The sequence below is a fragment of the Colobus angolensis genome, unplaced genomic scaffold (assembly GCF_000951035.1).
Source record: "Colobus angolensis palliatus isolate OR3802 unplaced genomic scaffold, Cang.pa_1.0 Scaffold51, whole genome shotgun sequence".
Taxonomy (NCBI): Eukaryota; Metazoa; Chordata; class Mammalia; order Primates; family Cercopithecidae; genus Colobus; species Colobus angolensis.
Genome location: NW_012118599.1, coordinates 333,701 through 353,584, shown reverse-complemented (window position 1 = coordinate 353,584; position 19,884 = coordinate 333,701). Strand labels below are relative to the sequence as shown.

General features: G+C 37.6%; 1 protein-coding gene across 3 annotated transcripts in view; it reads right to left on the bottom strand.

Annotated features, from left to right (window-relative positions):
* Window positions 1-19,884, bottom strand: part of DST (dystonin) — a 496,305-nt gene that overhangs the window by 233,713 nt on the left and 242,708 nt on the right. For all 3 annotated transcript variants that reach the window (XM_011960180.1, XM_011960181.1, XM_011960182.1), the window contains 3 exons: window positions 6,711-6,800; window positions 4,327-4,404; window positions 2,083-2,175 (listed from right to left, as the gene is read on the bottom strand). In XM_011960180.1, coding sequence (XP_011815570.1) covers window positions 2,083-2,175; window positions 4,327-4,404; window positions 6,711-6,800 — 261 coding nt within the window. The remainder of the gene's footprint in view (window positions 1-2,082; window positions 2,176-4,326; window positions 4,405-6,710; window positions 6,801-19,884) is intronic.

Below are 19,884 nucleotides of genomic sequence, written 5' to 3'. Positions count from 1 at the left end.
AAGCTCAGAGTAGTAACATGACTTACCCACTGGCATCAACAATAAGTAAAAGAGCCAAGAACAAAACTTAATTCTGCCTCCCTCCAGTCTGAATGCTTTCCATTGCCCCAGTGATCCTTGGTCTAACATTCAAAATTCAGACACAGCCTACCAAACCAGTTGGTGGTGAAGTGATTGATTCTCTCCAGTAGGTCTCTGACTTTCCCAGCTGGGGTTCTTACGGTTTCAACCCTACTAAAAGCTCTAGGATCTGACCCACTTAGGGCTAATTAAATGATCCCCAACAAAGTCACTGAAGAACTCCATATGAAATCAGCTTTTTGGTCAGTTCTACTTAGACTTTACACAGTTCTGATAACAAGGTCTGGTTCTGTGCTTCATGCCAAATTATTGTGTTCATTTAGGTTCATATATTTGATCCCCTAAGGATAGAGCCCTCCAGTAATGGGATCCCTCAGTCCTTTGGGGTCCTGGCTTCCAGTTCTGGTTACGGCTCTTCTTGATATTAACAGCCCAGCTAAGTGGACATCCACCTGTATAAGCTGCCCTGTAGTCTGGCTGGCTAACACCTTTTCCTTCAATTACCTGGATCTCCATGAATGTCCTTCTGCTGAAACTATTCAGTTGCCTGTTCAGGTCCTAGACCTACCTAGACTCTGCTTCCTGTAACTCTCCATACCTGTCAAATCTATCCTGTTCCAACGAGCCCCCAGGTGTATTATTCTTCACCATTTGTCTACATAACCTGTATTTCAGCCAATTTAAAAAAAAATTTTTTTTTGAGATAGTGTCTTGCTCTCTGGCCCAGGCTGGAGTGCAGTGGCACAATCTCGGTTCACTGCAACCTCCACCTCCTGGGTTCAAGAGATTCTCCCACCTCAGCCTCCTGAGTAGCTGGGACTACAGGCACATGCCACCACACCCGGCTAATTGTTTGTAATTTTCAGTAGAGATGGGGTTTCACCATGTTAGCTAGGATGGTCTCAATCTCCTGACCTTGTGATCTGCCCACCTCGGCCTCCCAAAGTGCTGGGATTACAGGTATGAGCCACCGTGCCCGACCTTAAAAAACTTCTTACTCCTCACCAGATTTGTTTCAAAACCCCAAGTCCTTTTTGAAGCTGGCAAGGGATCTCTTCCTCCTTCAAGATACAACTATACAGTAATCAATTGGTAAGATGTATTGAGTGCCTACTGTGGGTCAGGCTCTGTGCTGTACACACAACATTTCTGGGGTTTTTAATTTTAGATTCAGGGGGTATAAGTGCAGATTTATTACATAGGTATATTACATGATGTTGAGGTTTGGGGTACAGATGATCCCATCACCCAGACAGGGAGCAGAAGACAGTGCAGAAGAGGTAGTTTTACAGCCTATGCTCTTTTTCCCCTCCTTCCCACCTCTAGTAGCAGAACAGTTCTTGAGCAGACCAGCAGTTAGTAAACTAAAGCAAGTTCTAAAGTTAGGAATCTCTTTAAATCAAATGAAGATTCTTTTTAATGTATAATTTCCCCAACACTAAATCAAAGTCGGTCCTCAATTGGCTCAGGTTTATTAGATAATAATTCAGTCAATAAATATGCACTTTCCTCAAATCTAAAGAGAAAAAGCACAGCTCTGCAAAAAACATGAAGACTTTTCTTCTACTTCACATCTCTTTATAATTACACTGCCATCTAGTGTCTATCAAAAGAGGAAATAGTTGACATAGCTAAGAAACTGTATTAATAAAAAACATTCTAAATAAGGACTAATCATAAAACATTTAAGTATCTAAAACAGGTAATACTTTCCAATGAGCAAAAAATATATGTCTCCAGTCAACAAAAAGAAATATGTCTTTCAATTCTGAGATTACAAACATTGTCTTTAAAACTATATTTAAGTTTATCAAGAACAGGAAACTAGTTGCCAGATTCACAACCAGCATGTTGCTTAAAATAACAATTCAAATACATTATTAAAGAAAGAAGTTTGAAATTTATTTTTCTTCCATAGAACATGAATGTATCATTCACCCTTCATATGAACCACCTGAAAACTAGCAATTAGAAGCTGAAATTAAGAAAATTTGGGCTTACCTGAAAGTGCAAAATTATTGTCCAGATTAATCCCAAAGTCAATTTGGGATTTCCATCTGTTATGTCATCATTTCTAATATTCACTAATTTCACCTGTTTTGTATGTGAAGAAGAGATAAAACCAACCGTTTATCAAACCTGAACCAGTTATCTTTACCTACATAAAAGCACTTCTAAATTATACGAAGAAAAAAATTGAATAATTTAAATACCAGTAGTCAACTAAATACTGTTTCACCCTTATTCTCAATCATTTTATATTACAAATTATATGATGATAACAAAGAAAGAGCAAGTATTATTGCGTTCTTGTCTTCCATCCCAGACATCCCCAACCCAACCCCCAAACCTATACAATAGGGACTGGGCTGCACAGCAGGAGGTAAGCGGGCCAGGAAGCATTACCACCTGAGCTCTGCCTCCTGTCAGATCAGCCACAGCATTGGATTCCTATAGAGGTGCAAACCCTATTTGTGAACTGCGCATTTGAGGGATCTAGGTTGCGCACTCCTTATAAAAACCTAATGCCTGATCATTTGAGGTGAAACAGTTTCATGCTGAAACAACCTCCACTACCCCTACCCCCACTTCATGGAAAAATAGTCTTCCATGAAACCAGTCCCTGTTGCCAAAAAGGTTGGGGGCTGCTGTTCTACAGCAAGTACTAAAAGCATTCACTTGTCAATACAAAAGTACAACTCCTCAAGTGAGAAGTCCTAAATACTTGAGATCTTAAAATTAGAAATAATTTTGTCTTTTAAAAATAAATTTTATTTTACTCTCACCATTAAGTATGAAACTATTCTAACAATTCTAACAACTTTCTCAAATTTCCATTACAAGGTTTTAAAATAACTAGCATTATTTTGCTATCAATATGCCATAAATATATAAGTTACTGAGCATTTCGAAGGCTGTTCAAATATTTTAAAATAATATAATACTCAGACTTAAAGCTTATCAACTGTCAAACTGTGCATTCAGGTAAATAAATCCAATGATGATCCATTTACTTCCTGGGCAAAATCATTTAATATCATGAATTTAAATACTGAGAATTATATACTATGATATTTAACATTTTACTTATTGGACAAAATACTGCCAGAAAACATTTCAGAAGTACCCTTCTGGAATCTTCCATGAGAATGATGAACAATGAGCAAACATCAATAACATTTAAAATATTTAAGCACTGAGGATTTAGTAGTATTTAATACAGAAAAGCATTTTAATGTTCATAATATTGACGAATAATAAGAAATAATAAAAGCTAGTGTTTACCTCTCCCTCTCTCCCTTGCCCTTTTTTTTTTTTTTTTTTTTTTTTTGTTGAGACAGGGCTCATTCTGTTACCCAGGCTGGAGTGCAATATTGCAATCATGGCTCACCACATCCTCAATTTCCTGGGCTCAAGTGATCCTCACGCCTCAGTCTCCCAAAGTGCTGAGATTACAGGCATGAGCCACCACACCCAATCTCTTCCCTTTTTCAAACTATTAAAAAAACAAAATTGTTGCTGTCCCCTCTGACTCTCACTGTCTTCAATAATTTTCAACTCTCCTACATTTTTTTCTACTAATTGAAAAAATTACTAATATTTTGGCTTATGACACTATAATATGTAATGCCATCAAATCAAGATCATATCCAATATACTATTAATTCTTTTCCATGATTTCTCCTGACACCTCAAGCAAGTTGGGGGCTATTGTCAGAAATGCTGTTATATCTTTACTCATAAATTATCCAATATTATCTACTTATAAAAAACAAAATATTGCCTTATCACTACTAAGTATGAAAAATGCTTACACTTAATTAAAAGTATTATATAAAGTATTTTTATAAAAATTGACTATTTTCATATATCAAGTATAAAAAATAAAGTATTGCATCCCCACAATTAAGAACTGTTCATAGGCATTCTTAACATTCTATTGCTACTAAAATGTCAGTAACTTCCTAGGCAAATGCAATCCAATTCGAACAGAAAGAAAATCAGTTGTTCTTATATAGATGGAAATGTAGTCACTTATAATTCCTCTGGGCTTATCTCCACTACTAACTTCTTTTCTTGGGAGCAAATGTTTAAAAACATTTTTAAATATTTGCTTCACCAAAGCACAAGATTACTGGTTATAATTCACAGGCAAATTTAACCTTGTCATTCCTTGACATGTTTCTACATAGATGTATTAGTAACATATGTTTATATGATTATAGTATTTTCAAAACATCATACCTGGCGTCTTTTCAAATAATCAAGTGCAATTTGTACATTCTGTAGTCTGTGAAAACGCATCCGACCTTTTTCTCTGGGCTAAGAACAGAAAAACACAGGTATAAAAAAGAGTTTCTGTTATCACAGATCATGCTAATTTAAATATACTTTCTGTTCATCTTAATATATCAAAACTGTATTTATGGTTTAGGTAAGGCCGTAAGATTTTCTAAGAAGTTTTTAATTTCTTTATATCGTCTGAGATTGAATGTAAACTATTACAGATTTTTTTCCACATGTTTTATTTAAACATATACTTTATGACAATTTTTAAATTTAAACAAAAGGAAAGAGAAAATGTCACAGAACATACAGATTTTTAATATTTGGTAATAAAACAATGCTAGCCTACAATTATTTAGCCATGGAGGCACAAAAATAATTAAATATCATTCATCATTTTACCTTCTTATTGAACACTATTAGCAAGAGTGTTTTATAACTGTATATACACACACACACACATATATACATATGGCATATTAATGAAAATGAGATAAAGTAGCATGCAGTTAGTATAAAAATCACCAAGAAGGAGAAAGACAGAGAAGGTTTACTTAGCCATGATAGAGAAAGAGAGAAAACCAATTAAAACCATATATTTCCTCTTTATTTTATTTTAGCTTTTTCACAAAAGTGGACGCTATGATAATCAGAAAGGACTCTATGCTCGTTTTACACTACTTGGGGATGGACACAATTATTTTCTCAGTCTCAGCAAAAGTGACAGACGAGAATTATTTTCCTTAATGCCGTTTCCCTTAAGAAACGTTACAAGTTAGCATGAAGGAAAACATAAGGAAATAGGGCTGAGAAATTCTTAGGAAAAAATACAAAGAATGGAGCTGAAATTTATCACATAAAATCTTCCAAAGGGAAAAAAGAAAAAAGACAATTGACAGTTTGGCTTCTTCAGTATGTATAGGTTGCTGAAGATAAAGGTGCCATAATAAAACAGACAGCACTCCACAGAAGGAAAAGTAAGTTCTGCATAACAAGTAGAAATTATGTTGATAAATTTACCCACTGGATCCAACAAAAGCACAATTTCCAGTAAAATCAAGGGGCACCAGGTATGTAGAAGACAAAAGAAGAAGCACGTCTGTCTTGCAAAGGTAGGCTGCAGTCAACTAAGAGTCATGGAGATTAAACAGCTCTGTGAGTTCTATTGGGATACTGGATTTTTAAATCTCCCTTTTAAATACATGAGATACATTAGAGAGGTAAAACATGTCCATCAAATACCTATTGCCAACAGATGTGGTTTAAAGCAGAAACTTAAATACTAAAAAAAAATTTCCCTAAGTTCTTTCATAAAAAGCAATAAATAGTTGCCATGTTTGAAATATCACTTCCAGAAATTGAATGAATTTGCACAAAAATTTGCAGACTTGTAAAATTTCCATGTTTATATACAATGTATATAAAATTGTTTAACTAAAATGCCATCATGTACTTTAAGTCCGTTTAATTACCATGCAGTGCACAGTAATGTATACATAATTCAATCAATTTTAGCTCTCTGAAGGTAATTTAAAGAGAAAATATTTCCTTTGTCCAATTTTTTGGTACAAACACATCTACCTCAATGTGGGTTTTGGTCCTTTCTATGCTTTTCTAAAAAGGAGCCTGAACCCACTAGTTACTTCTCTATCAGGTTAGCGCTCACCGCATGGGAACGGCTAGGTTAGTCAAGTTATGGGGGCGACACCTACCCCCTTATCCTCATCCTCCACATCCTCATGCTGTTCATATTCGCATGCTTCTGTTGCACTCACCAATCGTAAGGTCTTCAAAAAATCTCGCTCCCTTGGCTAATGAATATAACAGACAGAAGATAGGACAGCAAAGACACAAGACAGACCAGAAATGAAAAGAAGAGCATGAACAGAACATAATGAAAGAGAACAGGTAACAAGAAGGGGAAGTAATGTTCACAAAAAGAAAAAAAAAAATGACACCTGCGGAATGGGTTAGATCATTTTTCAGAAAGCAATGTTTATTTTCTTGCTATTTGTAAGTCTTTTAATATGTGGTTATATTATGCATCCAACTTCTGCTAAGCAAAAAAACCCAAAGGTAAAAAAGAAGCAAGAACAAAAATAGTATTTTAATTATAGAACTGATTATATAAGTGAAGTAATCGAAGTGCTTCCATCTCAAACTCACGTCATTTGAAGTTTGAAAATGCTTAGGAATCTAACCAAAACTTCTTTTTCAGGCAGAATTCACAGCTCAAAAGATGAATGTTGCAAAAATCTGAATAGTCTGCACTGAAAACACACTGGTCCTATGCAGAAAAGATTACATGTTCTTCAAAATAAAATAAGAAAGTTAAAACTTACCAAGGTATCTCCTGAAAGAACCTCTAAAAGAGAAATCAAATTGTGTCCATCCCTTAAGTCTTCATAGAGATCATTCACATGCTTTCGAACCTACAAAGAGAAAAGCAAAATTTGGGGGCCTAGAACTCAGAATCATCCTTAACATTCTTAAACATAAAAGGGAGACAAGTAGAAAACATTCCTCACATGGTATTCATTCACACACCTATTTTTAAATTTTTAAAACGCTTATTACTTAAAAACTAAATTTAAAAACTTAAAAAAGTGAATTTCAGATTAATAATTCAAAAAGAAAATTCAAATTATTACATTTTTAAGACACTAGAAAAAACATAAGCCTAGACTACTACATGGGGTTACAATTCTTCAAATACGGGCAATGTTGACTTTACTCATGATTCCCGATACAGCAGCCAGCGCCACCTTAACAAGAGGGTAGAGTTTTCACCCCCGCAGTTGAACTTCCAGCCCAAAACAAGATCAAGGATGCAGAGGAACATTTTTAGAAATCCATAGACGTGAGCTGGGTGAAGGGTACATGAGACTCTACATATTATTTTGTCAATATCCTATGAGCCTATAATTATTTCAAAAAATTTTTTTGAAATCCATACGTGTCAGGTTAGAAGGCCTCTGTCCAAACCCTCCTCTGCACAATATAAGTCTTCTTATAGTGGAAGATTTTCGTAAATAACACTAGCACAAAATCAACAATCAACCTACAATAGCTTCCTCCGTTCCACAGGCCTGATTTAGAAGTCTGTGATTTTAGAACCCAAACCATCAACGATTTCCCAAAAGCTTTGTTCAGCCTGCCAAGTAGGGATAGCTCTGGTAACCACGTGGCCCACTACAAGGTTTGTGTTGGACAGACACATGTCAAAGAAGGCTATTAAGATTACTGTTCCACAGTGGGCTGGCATATTTCCATTTTCTCACCTTTCAGCAATTCTGGGCTGCTCCCATGAAAGGAGACAAAGAACTGGGCCAGAAAGAAGCAGGAACCAGAATCCCACCTACTTCACCCATGGCACAAGCCCTGTATACAAATGAATCCAACTCCTTTGCTTCCAACTTCCAAAATGTCAAGTGAGTATATAGCACAAAGTAATGAAAAGATCTAAACTTATGATCAAAACTATATAACTACACAAACACAAGAAGAGGCCTAATGTAAACTGGAAGCAAAGTTTTATGGTAAGTCTCTCAGTTCTGAAAAATAGTTTAAATCTCATAAAATTTTATTATCTTAATTGACTCTCTCTATATATATATGTTTTACAATATATTTTGTTAGTGTCAGAAAATGTTCTTGATTGATGAAGAAAAAGTTCCCTTAGGAATTTCTTATCAAATTTACCAGCTTTTACATCCAGTGTTCTGGCACTATTTACGTAAGTCACAGAAGCTTTTAATATTCAATTACCCATCTAGGCATAATTAACTAAGCTTACGCTCAATAGCTCTACCACAAAGTAACTGTTCATGTCAACAGTACCATTGAAATGACAGCAAAACTGAAGGCTAATCAAATTACTTTTAACCAAGTCTCCATCTTTACAAATTGACATTTTATTTTGATTTTCTAATTCCCAAGGAGTATCAGTTGAATATCTGATGTCATAATACCAACGTAAGACAAAGTATAAAAACACTTTATTCCCCCCAAAAAATGTTATACCACATTTTAAGCAATCCTTGTTTAGAAAAACCCGTAAATATGGTTGGGTGCAGTGGCTCACGCCTGTAATCCCAATACTTTGGGAGGCCAAGGCAGGTGGATCAATCACCTGAGGTCAGGAGTTCGAGACCAGCCTGACCAACGTGGTGAAACACCGTTTCAACTAAAAATGCAAAAATTTGCCGCGCACGGTGGCAGGCGCCTGTAATCCCAGCTACTCAGGAGGCTGAGACAGGAGAATCACTTTAACCCGGGAGGTGGAGGTTGCAGTGGGCGGAGATCAAGCCATTGCACTCCAGCCTGGGTGACAGAGTGAGACTCCATCAAAAAAAAAGAAAGGGGAGGGAAGGGGAGGGAAGGGAAGAAAGAAGGAAAAGGAAAGGGAAAAGAGAAAAGGAAAAGAAAAGAAAGACCTGTAAATAACCAAATAATTTACAAAGGAATTATCCATTCACTTAGAATATTTACCTTGAGATACCATGAAATGACAACTCTCTCAACTTTTCAACTGTATTTCAGAGATTAATCAATTTTCAAGGTCCTTTTCAGGAACATATCTACTACATGCATGATACATACGTGAAGAGATAAGCACTTACTGAAATGAGTACTAATACTGCAATTTCCTACTCATGGAAGACAATTTTTCCACAGATGCAGGCGAGGGTGATTTGGGGATGAAACTGTTCCACCTCAGATCAGGCATTGGATTCTCATAAGGAGAGCACAACCTAGATCCCTCACATGCACAGTTCACAAAAGGGTTCGCAGCCACGCGGTGGCTCATACCTGTAATCCCCAGCACTTTGAGAGGCCAAGGTGGGCGGATCACTTGAGGTCAGGAGTTTGAGACTAGCCTGGCCAACACGGCAAAACCCATCTCTACTAAAAATACACAAAAAAAATTAGCCAGGTGATGTGGCGTATGCCTGTAATCCCAGCTACTTGGAAGGCTGAGGCAGGAGAATCACTTGAACCCGTGAGGCGGAGGTTGCAGTGAGCCGAGATTGTGCCACTGCACTCCAGCCTGGGCAAGAGAGTGAGATTCTGTCTCAAAAAACAAACAAACAACAGGGTTCATGCTCCTATAAGAATCTAACACCATCACTGATCTGGACAGGAGGCGGAGCTCAGGTGCTAATGCTGGCTGGCCCAGTGCTTGCCTCCCGCTGTACAGGCCACTTCCTAACAGGCCATGGACCGGACCGGACCAGTACCTGTCTGTGGCCTGGGGGTTGGGGACTCTTGTATTAGAGCACTGTAAGAATTCATTCAGTCCCATTCTAAGGCATGAGCTTGAATTTATAAGGCTAAGACCTACTTAAAAACAAGGTAGAAAAGCTAAGCTTGTGAATGTCATGTACAATAACACATCTAAATCTGTGTACTCTCAGTTGTATCTCCAATATAACCAGAAAGCAGCCAAACTCTAAAAGAGCCTGAATGGGAACACTAAAAAATTATATTTATATAAACAACATTATACAGCTCCTGATCCTCAGCCAGCTGCTTCATCTCTCAAAATAAATGACTTTATTGTGCAGGTCTGATATCCTCAGTACACAGAAGGACAGTAGAATCCAAGCACATGATTGGGTTGGGGCCTTCCAGAACTGTAATAGTGCTGAGAATTCTGTGCTCTCTGGTCCACTATGCCTACAACCTACCCGACTCACATTTCACTCTATATTCCACTTGTTGTGTCTTTCTCACTCCAGGACAGTTAAAGATGGGGAGTGACTTGCCAGCTTGACTTGCCAGACTGAACAAAACCCTCTACATAAGGGAAACTTTCCCAAACCAGGTGTCATTTGTTATCATTGTATTTATGCAACAACAAAGAAAAATTAAAACACATGTTTAGAGAAGGAAAATAATATTACGCCATGCAAATCTAAATTAGGAAAAGAGGGCCAGGTGCGGTGGCTCACGCCTGTAATCCTAACATTTTGGGAAGCCGAGGTGGGTGGATCACGAAGTCAGGAGTTCAAGACCAGCCCGGCTAAGATGGTGAAACCCTGTCTCCACTAAAAATACAAAAAGTTAGCCGGGCATGGTGGCAGTGAGCTGAGATCATGCCACTCCAGCCTCAGTGAAAGAGCAAGACTCCCTCTAAATTAGAAAAAGAGAAAACTTGTGATAAGGGAAAAGGCATTTTAGTCCTGCTTCTGCCCCTGGCCTTATGAATTTGTACCAACAGCCTAAACTCTCTAGGCTTCAGTTTTTCTATCTTTAAAATAAAGGTCGGAAAACAGAAAACTCCTAGTTCAACCTAAAGAACAAAAAGTCTGTAATCTTTAAATCAAATTATTATCATTTTTAAAAATCAATGACCTGTCAACTTAGAAAATATATAAAATAAAAGCTACTCTTAAGACTTATGGCTTAATTTCTCAAGAATTTTAGAAGGAAATGCAGAAATAAACTAATTTAACTTCTATGATGCTTGAAAAAAATCTAGAGAGACTGGCTATCTCTGATACTGCCTGCTTTTCCTGTCTCAGCTGATTATTCTGAGGGTCCACAGAAATACTGTACATGGAAAATGTCCTACAAAATATAAGATATCATTCTCTGAAAAGCAAATGTCACTAACAATAATAAACAAAAACATACACACCATGAGTTACTACTAGATGCCTCACTTTGTGCTAAGTACTTTATAATACTGGGTCAGTTTCCTCAGCACAAATGAATGGAATAAAAGAGGATGCTATTAAAAATTTAAAATCAACATTATGGGTAAAGGGTGGTCAGGAATGAACTGAGGGGAAAGAATTGGGGTTCCAGTCTAATCTAGCAAGAAATTTAAGGGAAAGAAAAGAAGGGAAAGTAAATAGTTAAAGCCTACATAGAAAAGCTTTTATTTTACCCCAGGAGTGAGTCATAGGCATTTGGCCTGGTAACTGTCCTTCACAGATGACTATACTAACTGCCAATATCCCTAACATTCCATTCCATTTTCAGTTTTTAATAAAGCATTCCTTCTTCTCTTTTTGGATACTTTCTCCCTATGGGACAAAAAACTGTCTGGATCAATAGTGCTAGAGGAAGTGATGAGCAAAGTAAAAGCACTATGAAATACTCTGGGATTAACTTACATAACTTGAATTACATAACAAGGGTGATACAGCATTTTCTGTATTTCACACAATTCTAGTAGAATTTTGCAGTACTTTTAAAAAATATGTATACAGCATTGCACCTAGAGTTTACCTCTAGGGGGCACTAATATTTTACTTAAAAGAATATCCCAAGAAAGAAAAATAGACTAGAAAACATTCTATGGGCAACAAAAATTCTAAACAAGATGCTGGTGATGACATGGACAATATTTCAAATTTATTTTGGAGAGAGAACAGAGTAGATCACACCAGGTCGGTATTACCTAACTGGCTTAACTGATCAAAAACACTACACTGAAAATTTCCTTTTGTTAACCTGTAATTGTTTGGTTTTATATAGGCTAAATCAAATTCAGCTTTGAAGAAAAGAGAATCATTATATAGCTGCTTGCTGAATGTTTAAACTTCCTTTTTTAAAAGTTTAATGTTATAGTGATTGATGTTAATCTAGACAAATTTCTTTTTTTTTTTTTTTTTTTTGATTCGGAGTCTCACTGTGTCCCCCAGGCTGGAGTGCAGTGGCACGATCTCAGCTCACTCCAAGCTTCGCCTCCCGGGTTCACACCATTCTTCTGCCTCAGCCTCCTGAGTAGCTGGGACTACAGGCGCCCACTACCGTGCCCAGCTAATTTTTTGTATTTTTAGTAGAGACGGGGTTTCACCATGGTCTCGATCTCCTGACCTTGTGATCCGCCCACCTCGGCCTCCCAAAGTGCTGGGATTACAGGAATGAGCCACCGCGCCCGGCCAATCTAGACAAATTTCACAAAAATTTTACTTCTCATTATTTAAACATATTACTATTGTTTAGCTGCAATTCAATTCAGGTCACAATTTGGATTTATTGAGCATCTATCCATCATATGCCACGGTATCCTTTAACTTCTATGGGTACAAAGATGGATAATAAGAAGCCTGTAATCTGAGATGAAAGAAATTTAGGAAAGAAATTGCAGTATAAAGTAAATGCATTCAGAGAACACTCAGTAAGCTATGAGGAGCTTAACCCAATCTGGGGTCTTCCCAGAAAAGAAGAAGGGAATGTTCCAGGTGAAGGGAGGAGGAAGAACAAAGGAAAAAGGCAAGGACACACAAAACTATATGTGAGTTAGAAGGAAGGAAAGCAGTGATGAAGTCAATGAAGCATGAGGTGGAAGATGAGGCTGGAACGAAGCACGAGTGGACACAGAGGCTTCATATCCCAGGTTAAGAAACTCGAACTTTTCCTACACAAAGAAAACTATGAATTTTAAGCAGAATGAGGCCATAATATCTCTGAGCAATATAAAAGCTTCCCTGTAAACTATTATCTTAAGCAAAAACAAATCAATCACAGGTAAAATCAAGGGCCCAATCATTACACAATAATAAAGGTCCCTCAGGAATAAAGGAAACTGAAAGAGACATTCCATTAATGAAGCTTGGGTAAAATGCAGGCACCCTAGTGTGCTCTGCAGCAGGGAGCAAAACATCAGCCACATAAAGGGTTCACAGTCCTCTCTTAAAGAAGTTCTATACCTAAAGGATACAGTATTCTGGAAAACAATCAGCTATCTTTAGAAAGAAACATAAATAATAAAAGAAGGCTTGTCCCAAATGAGATCGCCTCACTAGCTTGAACAAATTGGGTGACAAGAAGAAGCATAGTTTGCTTTAGTGAAAATTATAAATTAAAACATTTTTCAATGCAATTTTTTTAGATCAAACAAGTACGTTCGTAAAAAATAAGCTGTCAAGTTCTCCTGGGCGAGTTCCTTAGACAGCCTACTTGAAAAAATAAAGGTAACATAAATATCAATATATTAACATATTAATTATTGATAAGAAAATTAACGCTTTTAAAATACACAAAAAAATGCTCAGAAACATTGTATTATCTTAGGTAGCTGCCTTATCTAAAGTGGTTTTTTCATTATAAATGTCTTTCAGTACTACTTCTTCAGGAGTTGTGAAAGAATAAAACTACAATTCATATTCTACCTAAATTATTATAAATGTGAAATTGGTGCAGTTGAGTATAATAGGCAAATATTCTTCTTTGGCATGATAAAAAGGTGGTTATGGTTTTTTAAGGTACTATGTTAAGTCAACATTAATTAAGGCCACATAGAATTCATCTCCTTTAGGCTATTTTTAAACTATGAAATAAAGATATTAGTTATACATCTTAAGGTATTAATGGATAACATAATAGAGACTTTTTTTAAAATCCACATTGGCACTAGGCAGTACAAATAATGTGTCTACTTTCTTTGGACCTGATTCACTCCTTGACAAAGAATGTTTCTCTTTTAAGCTTTTGGGTCGACAATCTATAATTAAAATGCAAAAACTGAATGGCCTGTTCTAGCCTTTCACCACAAGGTGGAACTAGGTAGTTAAACAAAATAAAAACATTTATTAATATATTACAGATAAACACTTTAAGATTTGGGGTATTTTAGTCACTGTTTCACCTAGGTTATTTTTATTCTCTTCTATACAGTTTCACCATGGTTTCAGCAACCTTTTTAAAAGGCTATTTCCATTTGTAAATATTTTCAAGTAGGTAACTTTTCTGTAACAGTTTGAGGTTTGGGTTGGTTGGTTCTGGTTTGGTTTGGGTTTAGGTCTCTATCTTTCCTATCTTCCCTTGTATTAGCAAGAAAACACACAAAAAATCTATTTTTGCTCACATTTTCCCCTGAACCTGTAGATTTTTCATCTCTTGCATAGCTGTACAGATCTTGGTGTGGGGCAATTAATAATGTAATTGAAAGGGAGAAATAAATTCAGAAACAATATACTCTGCATAGTGTATCTTTATTGCTATCTGTACAGTTCCTTGGAGTTAGTTTTTATTAAAGATGTATTCTAGACAAACTCCATACTGCAATGTCTAACAAACGAGCATTGGTTTGTAAAGGCATCAGCATTACCCATTCCATATATATGAGAGAGGGAAGAATAGCTAATAAATATTACTGTGCAATCTTTAAAAAGAGGAGGAGGTTTTTTAGATAAGACTAAGGATGCTTCTTTCCAGTATTCTGTCTGTTTGGCAGGAAAATATGGGCATTATCTTTTACAGGTTTTTCAAATATCCTCCTAGCTCCTTACTTATATAAATCTTTCTTTAAACTCTTTATCATCACCTCAAAAAAATCATGGTAACTACTACTATGTCAAGAGCAATTTTTAACACCAGAATAAAAAAAAGAGGAGAAACCAACTGATATCCTTATTATGCTCACCTTTTTCCTACTCCTCCTACTTTCTCATAATTTGGGCAAAAGAAAAAGCTGGGAAAGGAAGGGTCATAATCACTTAACATGTCTAACGAGAAAACCTACTCAAGGAAACAAAACTTTGAAACAAGTGAAAATGTGTGGTTGTAATATAAAGACTGTTAGGCAGAAATCTAGACTCAACATGGCGGCGTTATCCGGCGTAGCAGGCCTTTTGTTAAAGACTCCCTTCACCCTTGTACACACCCACAGACTACATGCGTCAGAGTTCCGGCTGGGCAACCACACTCCCCCATGACCTGCAGCTCACCTGCATTCCACAAGTTGGTAAACAGCAGTTTCGGTTGACAGTTTCCAAAGACCCCTTCCTCATGACCCTTACTTGACTCCTGCCCTAGTAGTTTCAAGACCCCCCCCAGGCCCTGTTTGTACAACCAGCTTCCCTACCTCTCAGGCTATAAAAAGCCCCTACCCTCCTCCCTCAGCCTGCACCTTTGGACCGAGGAATTTCGCCCGCGAGTCCTAATAAAGGCTATTCTCACTGCCATTTGCCTTGTGTCTTCGTTCCCGGTTCGGCTTCAGCCTCAGTTTACCTTTACAAAGACAAATAAACACAACTAAGTAGAATGCTATTAAAATACTAATAATAGCTAATTAGACATGGTTCATTTGTGTGCCATGACTTAAAAAATATAATTAGGTGTAACAAAGTCTGTTTGACACAGGTAGTCTATAATGACACCATTACAGTCTTATCCTTTACCACCACTGTTTTAAAGAGATTCCACTATATTTTTAAATTCCAGCTTTTACTGAAAAGCTTTTAAAACAGAATTGTCAATACTTTAAAATAAAAATCTTGCAAAGGTTATTTTAAAGAATTTTAAATTAGCTTTATTTAAATTACATCCATGACCAAAATTCACACTAGTTCAAAAAATGTGTATTTCCTCATCAAATCCTCCCAGCTAATGACTCTCTTGTAATGTTACACCAAATTCATAAATCAGATTCAAATTAATCATTATAAACGTAGAGACGTATTCAAGTAAAAACATTCTGTCTTTGAAACAACAAAAAAAGAGAGCTCCTGGGACAGATACAGCAACCTCTCAAGTCATCTGCTTCTAACACAAGGTCACTTTACCAGACTGACTTTCTCTTCATTCCTACCTATCATTGGTTTCAAAGAAATCTTAATCATGGTTGGTGACAAGATGGAATAACATGCAGGGGAGTAGCACTGCAGGGCAGGGGCATGATATGATTCCAGGTAAAAGGCAGTCTGAAGACCCTGGGCAGCTGGTGAGTGGGGAGAGAAGCATCAGAAAAGGAATATAAGGACGTGACAAATAGAAATTTCAACTACTTTGCAATTCTGATTAAAGTGCTGGTTGTGGCAAGTGCCCTGAATACTTCTGAGCGAAATCATGTTTTTTGGGGCTTTTGTCAAATGAACTATAGGTTGTCAATGCCTGACCTATAACCTCAACACATATGTGCATGTGCGCACGCACACACACACACACACACACACACACACAGAACTACCTGAACCTCAAAAATTAACTTCATCTACTTCCTGGATAATGTCTTATAATGGCTCTGTCCTTAACCGAACAGTGAGCCACTTGCTGGAATGGTTACAATATGAGTCACGTTGCAGACTCAGAGGAAGCAAGGTCCTCATAGAGTGGGGTAAGTGCTGGGCAAGTAACAGAATCCACTGGTAGATACAGCTCCAGGAAAGGTGCAGCCAGCCAGGAGTGCAGATACCTTCTGGTCATGCCATCATGGGTACTTCCTGGCGTCCCTTTCAGAGCATTATTCCCTAAGGTGAGAGATTAGGATAGGCATGACACAAGTGGTTCCTTCATCTCCGTTTTTCAAGTCTCAAGGATTGGAAAATCTAGGGGTCTCTTCATAGCATATTTTACAGTTTTAAGACTTTGATGATACTCTGATACTTTCAGATACTTTATATGCAAAGTAATTCACTCCTCTTTAAACATAAGCTCATTTCCTTGGGTCCCTGCAAATAAACAACTGAGAACAACTGGTTGCATCCTCTTCATTAAACCTTTGAAATAACCCAGGATTATGATCAAGACAACTGACACAAGGAGAGGAACACTAAAACTATTTTTAAAGACACCCCCAGATGATGAGATGCCACTGCCACTGCTACAATCCATTCTGATGCTTAACACCTCTTCCCTGTAAAAGAACGTTTCCTTAAATCCAGACGACACTCCTGGTCCCCAGTACCACGATTCACATTTTTCTAAAATAAAACCACCCAAAATCATATCTGGGGAACTGATATGTTTGGAATGGAATTATAAATGCAGGTTTATTCTTTTAATTACTTAATTAAAAATTTGACAGTGCTATATACACTCTTGTTAAATTAATCTCTGCAACAGAAACATACTTTCTGTAGGAGGATTAAAAGTTTCAAAGTGATCACTTCCTAAATGACATCATAAGTTTGCCAAACTTCCAGATTCTAGTCTACTCAACAGAGATCTCTAGACCACAGATGCTCAAAAACTAGTTTTCCCAGTTGTAAAAGCCCAGTGTCACAGAAGAGGCACTGCATTAATGTCTCTTACTAAAGCTTAAATCTAAGTGGAAGTTATTTTCTCTCCAGCCCCTGAGCACCCTCCCTTTTAAAGTGACAAATTTCACCAAGAGCAGATTAGAGCCAGGTAACACCTAGCAAATCAGAGGCCACACTTCTGAAAGTGAACCACATGACAGCTTTGGGTTTACTGCAAGATGCTCAGGTCCCAGTGCTCTAACTACAGCCTCATGTCCATTCCTGAAAGCTAAGAGAGATTTTGAAACAAAATGTCTGCTGAAGGCCAGGCGCGGTGGCTCATGCCTGTAATCCCAGCACTTTGGGAGGCTGAGGCAGGAGGATTACGAGGTCAGGAGATCAAGACTATCCTGGCTAGCACGGTGAAATCCTGTCTCTACTAAAAAATGGTAGAAATTAGCCTGGCGTGGTGGTGGGCACCTGTAGTCCCAGCTGCTTGGGAGGCTGAGGCAGGAGAATGGCGTGAACCCGGGAGGCGGAGCTTGCAGTGAGCCGAGATCACGCCACTGCACTCCAGTCTGGGCGACAGAGCGAGACTCCGTTTCAAAAGAAAAAAAAAAAAATGTCTGCTGAATACTTGAGGTCACAGTCTAAAACCTCTGCTGTGATATTTCTCTCTACTTATACTCAGTATTCCTTCTACCTGAAATGCCTTCCTGTCCCCACTCCTCCTCTAGTTATGGAAATCCTACTTTTCCTACTGGGTCAAGTTCTAATGTCATCCAGACAGTGATGGTTTCCGTCTTCTGCACTCCCATATTCTTTGGATTACACCAGTACATCAATCATCATTTTACTTATAGAATAGTTTTATGTAGACAATATACATAAATGTATTCATAATTCCCTTAAGAAGACAGGACCCTGTCTTGGGTGCTCACTGCAAATGCTTAATGTCTGGCACAGTGCCTTTCACACAGTAGATATTCAAAGAACTTTTGTTGAATAAATAAAAGATTAGTTACCTACACTTTGCATTTGACCTTAGCCATGCACTCAGCTGTGGGTTCTTGAATGCCTGCCGGATCATGGGGAAAAAAACAGAAACTCAGGAAATAGATTCACAAATCCCATCAAATGACTTCCTAGCAGGGGATTTGTGTTGGCCCCAAGGCCCACCATGGCATCTATGGGAGTTAGTGCCTGGCATCATGTTCTGCCACACAGTTGGAGTTAAGTAAATTGCTTCTGAATGACTAACACATTGAAGAGAAATGTCCACTTCTGTATGCCAAATTTCCTAAGTATTTCCCCTATTAGGGTACAGAGAATGACAACTCCAAAGCATGACGCTGTGGCATGCTGAGCACTTTGAATAGAAGAAATTGGAAGTCCTTAGAAGCTGCCTAACTTTCTAACCTTCTCTTGTTTTTCTCCCACTCCTCACCAAGAGCAAGGAGGGAGGATCTCTAGAATTTCCTTAGCTGACTAGCAAAATTTCTGTCCAAAAGAAATGCAATTGCCTTAAGACCTCTCTCTAGGAGTTTCATCAAATAACCAGGAAAGATTAACCACAGAAAAGAGAAGAGATTAAAAGTCATCACCATACCCAGAGAGACTTTTCATCTATTCTTCTGAGGGCAGCTCAGAGAGATTACCTAAAAGACTTTTACCTGAATAATAAGACAAATGAAGTTCTGCCCCTCACCTTCCCAGTAGCTTCCCTAGAGCTCAGAGGAACTTTGTCCCCAGGCCATTGTTATTTGGGCTCATTCATTTCCCCTGAAAATCATTTACTGCCCCTCTAAAATTTCCTACAGCCCCCACTTCCCTCTCCCCTGTGAAGAAGGTACATAAGCCCTGACCATCTGGCCCTTCTTTGAGACTTATATTTGAAGGCCTTCCAAGTCTATGCATACATAAATAAATCTGTATGCCTTATTCTCTTATGAATCTGTCTGCTGTCAGTATTTTAGCAAATCTTCAAAGACGGCAAAAAGGAAGCTTGCCCTCCACCCCTACAACCCTTACCCATCTAAATTAGTCTGATAAATGACTGGCTGGAAAGCTTCCAGATAAATCAAATTTCAAGACTTAACAATGAATCATAAAACAAAACACTTTCAATAAAAACAGATATATAGATCAATGGAACAGAACAGAGAGTCCAGAAATAGACCTGTACATTTATGGACAACTGGTGTTTGACAAAAGAACAAAAGCAATTCAGTGGAGAAAGGACAGTCTTTTCAACAAACGATGCTGGGAAACTGAGTATCCTTACGCAAAATCATTTGTTTGAACCTTTTCCACAAAATGAATCACAGACTTAGATGTAACAGCTAAAACTACACAATTTGTTAGATAAAATCATGGCAATAAATCTTTATGACTTTGGGCTAGGCAAATATTTCTTATATATGATACCAAAAGCATACATTATTTTTCAAAAACTTAACAATAAGAGCATTTAAACCCAATCTAAAAATAGGCAAAGAGAACCAGGGGCGATGGCTCACAACTGTAATCCCGGCTACACATGAAACTGCCTTTGTGAAAATTATATGAACAAGAAAATTATGGTAGTGAAAGAGATCTG